General features: G+C 34.8%; 2 protein-coding genes across 2 annotated transcripts in view; one reads left to right on the top strand and one right to left on the bottom strand.

Annotated features, from left to right (window-relative positions):
- The first annotated feature begins 1,835 nt into the window (after positions 1-1,835).
- On the top strand, positions 1,836-3,721 carry LOC110458418. Its single transcript, XM_021510099.1, has 4 exons — positions 1,836-1,902; positions 2,199-2,392; positions 2,630-2,698; positions 3,221-3,721. The coding sequence occupies exons 1-4, from the start codon at positions 1,836-1,838 to the stop codon at positions 3,719-3,721; spliced, it is 831 nt and encodes a 276-aa protein (XP_021365774.1).
- A 397-nt stretch (positions 3,722-4,118) lies between these two features.
- LOC110458417 overlaps positions 4,119-8,227 on the bottom strand; it is a 13,304-nt gene continuing 9,195 nt past the window's right edge. Inside the window, exons 3-4 of the mRNA XM_021510098.1 lie at positions 6,949-7,114; positions 4,119-5,185 (exon numbers count right to left, since the gene is read on the bottom strand). Of these exons, the coding sequence (XP_021365773.1) occupies positions 4,119-5,185; positions 6,949-7,114 (1,233 nt within the window). The remainder of the gene's footprint in view (positions 5,186-6,948; positions 7,115-8,227) is intronic.

Here is an 8,227-nt window from a genome sequence, read left to right as displayed (position 1 = left end):
AATTAAAGACATATCTGTCAACCAGTATATACTTTTTTTTAAACATGCAGGTTGTAACAGGAAACAAACATATTTTTTTACTTTATATATATATATATGTTTGTACATAATTTGTAATATATATATAACTATGTATTATTGAATAATATTTTCAAATCAAAATAACTGTACATAATATATGCCTCATTACCATAGTCAGAACTTGGGTTCACTGTATGATTAGCTTGAATAAATTTGTGGACCTCCTTTGAATTTCAGATTAAAGTCATATGACAGAAATTTTAATTTTCAAACGCAACCTATACAGCTTCCCAACCAAGTGGACGCACAGTGGCCTGCCATGGGGTACCATCAGCTGGTCCAGGATCACAAAGTGATACTCCCAAAGCTGACAAGTTTTCAAATTGAGGAGTACTTTTTGTACAGACTTGCAGGTACATATTTTAAAGTACCCTTTATAAAGATGATGCATGTTCATATTGACTCCATACGGGCCTACCTGGCCAATTTTGTGCATAGAATTTTGTGCAATTTTATTTAATAAACATTTTAAATGAAGGATATTATTGTGAACTCTTCATTGAAGCATATGGAGAAGCCTGGGTTTTTTTACCAGATTTTACTTGCAGAATGAGTGAAGATCAGAATTTCCCATTTATTGGTAACATTAATGTTTACAACATTATTTTTTACACCTTAAAATTGAAGTAAAACTGCTGCTTTCAGGAGATGAAAATGCCTCTGCAGATGTTAAAGCCCTAAGGAAAGGCAAAGACTTGCTAGACAGTGACAGAATATTAGCTTGTTCTGTTCTGATGGAAGGAAACAACATTTATTTTAGTGGTATGGTTTGTTTGTTTGATTTTGTTTAACGTCCTATTAACAGCTAAGGTCATTTAAGGACGGCCTCCCCTGTGTGCAAGATGCATGCGTGTAGTGTATGTGTGTGTATTTTGGGAGGCTGCGATATGTTCGTGTTCGTCTCCTTGTGATAGCGCGGAACTGATGCCGACTTTATAGTGCTACCTCACTGAGACATACTGCCGAAGACACCCAGCAGGACGCCCCACCCGGTCACATTATACTGACAATGGGCGAACCAGTCGTCCCACTCCTAATTTGCTGAGCGTTAAGCATGAGTAGAAACTACCATTTTTAAAGACTTTGGTATGTCTCGGCCAGGGGACAGAACCCAAAGCCTTCCTCACAGGGGCGAACGCTCAACAAATGGCCAAAAGTGAGGCATTGTCAAGGGAGACATTAGGAAGAAGAAAGTTATTTAGAAAGGAGAGAAGAGATAAGGTCCCAAATTTAGTCGCCTCTTACGATCATGCAATTGGGGGCAGCAGGTACAATTCTTACGCCCTACCTGCAGGGACTTAGTGGTATGGTTAATATTTTCTCTGGTCTAGATTTGAGGTGAATATGGTTTTTGGCTTTATAATAAAAAATGCAAAAAAATGCATTATTTATGATGAACTCCTAATTCGCATAAGTATGGTCCTTTGAATGTAAACATGGTGTATATATTTTGACGGAGTTACAGCCCTAGCGATGAGATCACAAATAAGTCATCTATGAATATATAAGCAAATTACTTGCAGGTTTTGCCAGTCATGTAAATCAGATACTTGCATATTTAATATATAGATGTAACCTATTACATGTATTTTACATTTCAGGTAACATACAACTACAAAATAAAGCTAGAAAAGATTAGTGGAGATCCAGTTAATACACATTGTGAATGCCCTGCTGGCAAAGGACCTCATGGGACATGTAAGCATGTTGCAGCAGTCCTGCTGATGATTGAGCATTTTACTGATAGTGGAACAATGAAGGTGCAGAAAAGTTGCACTGAAAATTTACAAAATTTTCACAAACCAAAGTTTCTCTATGATGGTGAGTTGATCTTAACCATGCCAATATTTTCATTTAAGCATATGATGAAAATAGAAAACATAGTAATGTGAATGTAAGAGAAGCTGAAAAAAAAATCAAAGTTGTACTCAATGATCAGTTCATAATTCAATTATAAATATAATCTTTTGATGTAATTCAAATTGTAAATGTACACAAATTGTTTAAGAATGTTCCGACAGAATCCTACCAGTCATAAATAATATCATTTTAGTCCAAATCACTTTTACTGTTTGCACAAGTAGGATTTCTAAATACTCTACATGTATTTCCTTTAGGAAAACCAATAGCAACAGAAAATATTCCAACTAAACGGAAATTTTCTAATGACATTCTGCAAGACCCAAGGCCACATAAATACAGAAACAACCATGGGTTCACAGACTTTGTCAGGAACATGATGATAAACTATTGTGCCAGTAGTTCTCAGGATATTGCCATGAGATATCTGCATCCCTCAGCTGATATTCAGGTACTTCAGATGGTCACAAAATTAACTTTAGTTTTTAATCTTTTAAGGAAAAATATCCCTGTTGAACAAATTCAGCCACTAAGCATTTTCTGTTGTACGATGTGTAAATTTATTGATTTTTCTACTGCTTTAAGGTTGTATTCGATAATTAATCTCATTAAAAAGTAACACCAAAAATCTATGATGAATGCACTTTTCAGAAAATATTTTTTTATGAAACAAATGTTTGTTTTACAGGCTGCAGCACTAGACCATGACTATTTCCCACTACCTTTCACTGAATATCTTGTTGACAACGCCTTACAGGTAATTTTTTATTTGGTAGTGAACTTCAGGTGCATGCTGTTTTTAAATAACATAATTACATAGTAAAATTGTTAATTCTAATATTCCGACTTTGAGCATGAATATTTCACTCTAAAAAAAGTTATAAAGCATTTTCACTATGAAAAAAAACAAGGGTCACTAGCCACATCATATAAATTAGGTCAAATGTCAAGGTCATTGGTGAAAGTAATGGTTAGTAACTTATCTCCTGTAATTTGATACTGTACAGCAGTAAAATAGAAACATATTTAAACATGTCTGTGTAACATGACTTTTCTGTTGACAAGGGGCAAAGTCAATTTTGCTTTCTAACAGACAGTAGTGCAGTGAATAATTTGTGAGTCTTTTTAGGTCCATAACAACATATTAGAACAAAATTTCAAACAAAGGATGTCAGTTCTGTATAAAGTATGGACTAAAGCTTACAACTATGTCAGGTTAGTTTTAAACTGTAAAATTCTAATAGTCAGCTAATATGTATTTTAACTTCTGTTCTCAAAGGTTACAGAAGATACAGCGACAGAAATTCAGGAAAGCACAAAATTGCAGGCAAAATCATCAAGATGGTTTATGGAGAGACAATGGAGACTAACAGCATCTAGATTTGGTGATATCACTCATGCCACAAATCGCCGAAACATGACCAAGCTTTGTGAAAGCATCCATTCTTCGAAAGTGTTCCATAGCAAATCCATCGAACATGGGAAGAAATATGAAACTAAGGCATTGAAGAAGTTTCAAGAAACAACACAACTTCCTGTTCAAAGATGTGGTCTGTTTGTCAATTCCAAATGTCCATACCTTGGAGCTTCACCTGATGGAATTATTAATAATGATACCATAATTGAAATAAAATGCCCCTATGCTGGTCGAAACTGCAAAATTGCTCCTGGAAAATTGTTTTCATTTCTGATTAGTGATAGTAAAAAGAAAATGTACCTTAATTGTTATAGCAAATACTATGACCAAAATACTATGACCAAGTACAAGGCCAGCTGCTGATTTCTAACAAAAAGTACTGTTGTTTTGTAGTTTACACTTTTGTTGACATTTTTATACAAAAGATTGAATTTGATGAAGAATATGCTAAATCAAGCTTGTTGCCAAAACTTCATTTGTTTTACACAAAGTATTATAGGCCTTATATTGCATCCCATATGTAAACAAAACCTAGATCTCCTGGATCAAAATTTCTGAATTTGGTATTACATGTACATGTACTGAAAACCAATATTTTTGAAAACTTCACTTTTTTTTACAGCACATATTGACATAATGCATGTATATATACATTTTGATGATAACCTTTGCAAAAAGTTTAGGCAAATCTGTCAACAATGCATGGCCTAAAATTTAAGAGAGAAAAGCATATGTATATAATTCTTGATCCAAGTTTCAGTTAACTGGCTGGAAGAGGAGTACTTAATATTTTGTAACGTTTGCCGAGACCAATTACTCTCTCAATATGTATTCTTTTAGATGCAATTCTGCGATCTTTGACTACATCTTGGGGTTCAAGTTGAGATTTTCCACGTAACATAGAAGGAGTATTTACAAAAACATCTTGAGTTGCAAATAGATCTTGCACCATAATACCTCTATCAGCCATAATACTATCTCCCTTATCAAACATGTCACGTTTCGGATCCAGTAGTTCAGAGTTTTCCATTATCTGACGATCACTTGTTGATCCGCCATAAGCTGGACTTACATAGGAAACTGCACCCCTAGGCGTACAACCAATCATAGTTTTTACAGTATTTTTGTGCTTATAACTGGACCAGGTGCAGCTTTGTGCATTGACATTGGATGGCTTGTGAATCGGGACCTCGGTAGCATCTAAAATGACTCGTGTGTTTTTGAATTTCTTACCAAAGTCTTGCGGCATATGGTCAGAAACAGTACTACGGGAGGGCCAAATAGATAATTCTTTCAACTGAAAGTACATAAAGTTAATCCACGTAACAATGATTTTTGATACACTGGATTCACTGATTTCAAACATCATGCTTAGCTCAAAGTCTTCCTTTGCCTGCCTAAGCTTCATCATTGTCAAAAAGAATTGGTCATGAGGTGATAAGGAAGTGAACTGATGAATGAGATCAGTCGCTGCTGGCCCTAAACAGTTGAAAAAGAACATAAAGTGGTTGAAATCAGTGAATCCAGTGTAATAATTGATAGCTTTGGGGTTATCCCTGAAGTTGTCTATTGTACATCTCCCCAAGATTGTACACTGTGTTCCCTCCGCTTGAGGTTCCAAATCTTCTGGTTCTGGTACCAGTTCAGCCGACTCATGGTGTGTTGACACAGTGACCTCAGATCCTAGCTGTCCATTGTAGGCTTCAAGTATGGTGCCCTGTGTAGCATCATCTGGTTGTTTTGGCTCTCTTTTTCTTCTGGGGCTAGGGGTCTGTGTCCACTGGAAGATGGACGGCACTACATTTTCTTTAAGTCTGCCACGTTCACCTGAAATCATGTTTTTTGACATGAGAATGTGCACAATATTTGGTGCAAAATATATAATTGGGAACTCAACTGCCATGTAACAGATTGTGATGTCAATGAAGTTCTACTGTTAGTAAATTTATACCTAATCGAAACTAACATGTGTTTTTTTCATCAGCAATCCTTTATACTGAAGATTCTGCTATCTTAAATCGAAATTACAATCATAAATGTTAAATGGATGTAATTTAATCATAAGATGGTGAACAACACGTTACCTAGTACATGTAATTACAATTATAAAGGCAATCTTGGATTTTAATTTTAATTTTAATCCTATACTAAATTACTTGGTATATATGTCAAAATCAAATTGTAAAACCAATGACAAGCCATTCTATATTTGAACAACTAACTACATCAAACCAATCAGGAAATCACGTGTGCATCAGCATCCAGCCATTGTCCTATGTGAAGATGTCAAATTGCATGGGATGATTCAACATCGTCCAATCAACACCTGAAGAAAAATTTGAGAAAAGCCACAATGCAACACGAAAAAATACAACTTCAAATACAGTTTTCTTAACTCTTTGAACATCTCACTTAGAAATTTACAGCTGTCAAGACTTCTAGATATTGTGTCCCTTTGAACACATGTATACTGGTATTTTCAATTTTTTAATTGTTTTTGCACTGAAATTAATGTGATATACTGTATTGTCATTTTATCAGCTTTTGAACAGTCCTGAATGTGCATATATATTTATTGTAAATATACATGTAATATATGAAATTGACAAATTTTCATTTTTTTTTAATTAAGACAATTTGCATATAATGAGTGAAATGTTCATAGTTAATATGTGCAATAAATAACAATTGATACAGAATCTTACTTTTTTCATTTCTTATCAAATTTTGGAATGGAAATTTAGGTTTTCACAATGTTTTAGCCAAAGTTACATGTAATCATGCTAAATGAATCCAGCAAAAGGTCAACATGTTTATTAATTCTCAAAAGGAAACAAAAATAACTAAGATGTTTGTATCAGGAGACAAAATAAATGAAAAAAAAGTTTTCATACAATATTACCATATTCGCCATAATTACCATCCCATTCCTTATAAATGCCACTGTCATTGTTCAGCACTTCTTAAATTATACAGAGTTTGGCACTTTATACACTAGCCCTCTTGTCAGAGACTAGTATATTTCAGGAAGGACTATTGGTAACCGGTCCTTTGGTAGTGAGTCAGTTTAATATTAACCAGTCTATTGCATTATTTCAAAATTATGTTATAGCAATATAACTTAATAAAAAGATTATGAAAAAATATATTGTTTTGAAAAACTTCTTAAAATACAGATTGATTGATCAGTGGTTGTCATGATTTTTACAAATCTTTGACATCAACATATTTTTATGACTAGTTATTGTATGTCCCCTGTAGTCAAATTTGTATTTGCTGTCTGGAAAATAATTATGGCAAATATAATGTGCAACATTTTGGTAAAAATTAAATGATTAAAAAATAGACAAGTTTTTTAAAACCTTATATTTACGATTTTTTCAACAGATGTCGGTGGACATTTAAACATTCAGTCGATACCACTTAAAACGAAAGTTGATTAATTCTGATGTGGAATGTTTGCAAAAAACATTTATTCTGGTTAACTGTTCTTTACACGTAATTTAAATCTATTCTCAAAACTCCTACACATGGTTGTCTACTATTCCACTCCAACGGGAGAAAATGTCATGACACAGTTCTATACTAACCTAACAGTGTCTCTTTATAGTCGATGTCCCGGAAATGCAACCTGCAGACAACATCTTCGGGACTGGGTTTCCATAACTTTCTGCCTTTCTCCTCATCCTCTTTACAGCGACACGCCATTTCATACAAAGCGATTGGTTTTTCGGAAATCGATGCCCCCCTGACCCACTACATAAAGGAACACAACAATATTGTGGCATTCTGTTTTCTTAGTTTTTTGACGATCGTCAAGGAATGTATAGCGAGCGCTCCTCCACACAGGAGAGTTACAACCTATAGTACACGCGCGCCCTCTGTTGGGATAAAATGTGACGGCGGAAACCATTTTCAATACTTCATGCAGTGTGGCAAAGATGTTGCAAAATTTGAAAATCAAAGAACGCATCCCTTCCTGTCCCTACAGACATTGCTATTACTGTGCCGAGACAGTAAAAGTAAAATGTACCATTTCGTCCCCACTGTGGGAAATTCGGTCAGATTTCAAAAACATTTTTCGGATGTATTTTTATAAACACCTTTCAGGAGCAGAAAGTTTCGAATAAATGATAAGTTGTACTTCATGTTCACATTTGTTGTTTCAATATTACGTATAAAATGTGAACCAGTTAGAGGTTGTCGAATATGACATAAACAGGTCGAATTGCTTTACAGGTAAGTGCTATTTCACCCACATACGCTACCTAAATCCAACACAAACATTCTTCTCAAGCAGGCCTACTACATATATGATTTAGGGCATGGTATATATATAGTCTTAATCAAGATTTCAATAGTTTTGTGCTTTTTGGGCAAATTTCAACTGCTATCGTATTTCTACTATTTAAAATGGCAACTCACCAGGAAAGTTTGTAACGTCCAGGCGAGGTCCGTTAAAATTAAAATGTTTGATTTACATTGTTATCAATCAATAGCTATTTTGCATATTGACAAAGGAATGTTGAATATGCATAATGTTGGTTATTTTTATATTGAAAACATGTTGTAGGTGTACATGTAGCCCAATACAAGAGCATTCACCACATGCTCAATCCTGATATTGATAATAACAAGAGGCCCCTGCCCTGCAGGTAGGGCGTAAGAATTGTACCTGCTGCCCCCAATTGCATGATCGTAAGAGGCGACTAAATTTGGGACCTTATCTCTTCTCTCCTTTCTAAATAACTTTCTTCTTCCTAATGTCTCCCTTGACAATGCCTCACTTTTGGCCATTTGTTGAGCGTTCGCCCCTGTGAGGAAGGCTTTGGGTTCTGTCCCCTGGCCGAGACATACCAAAGTCTTTAA

This window comes from Mizuhopecten yessoensis, unplaced genomic scaffold, assembly GCF_002113885.1.
Source record: "Mizuhopecten yessoensis strain PY_sf001 unplaced genomic scaffold, ASM211388v2 scaffold9573, whole genome shotgun sequence".
Taxonomy (NCBI): Eukaryota; Metazoa; Mollusca; class Bivalvia; order Pectinida; family Pectinidae; genus Mizuhopecten; species Mizuhopecten yessoensis.
The sequence above is the reverse complement of the archived record's forward strand: the minus strand, read 5'-3'. Positions and strand labels throughout refer to the sequence as shown.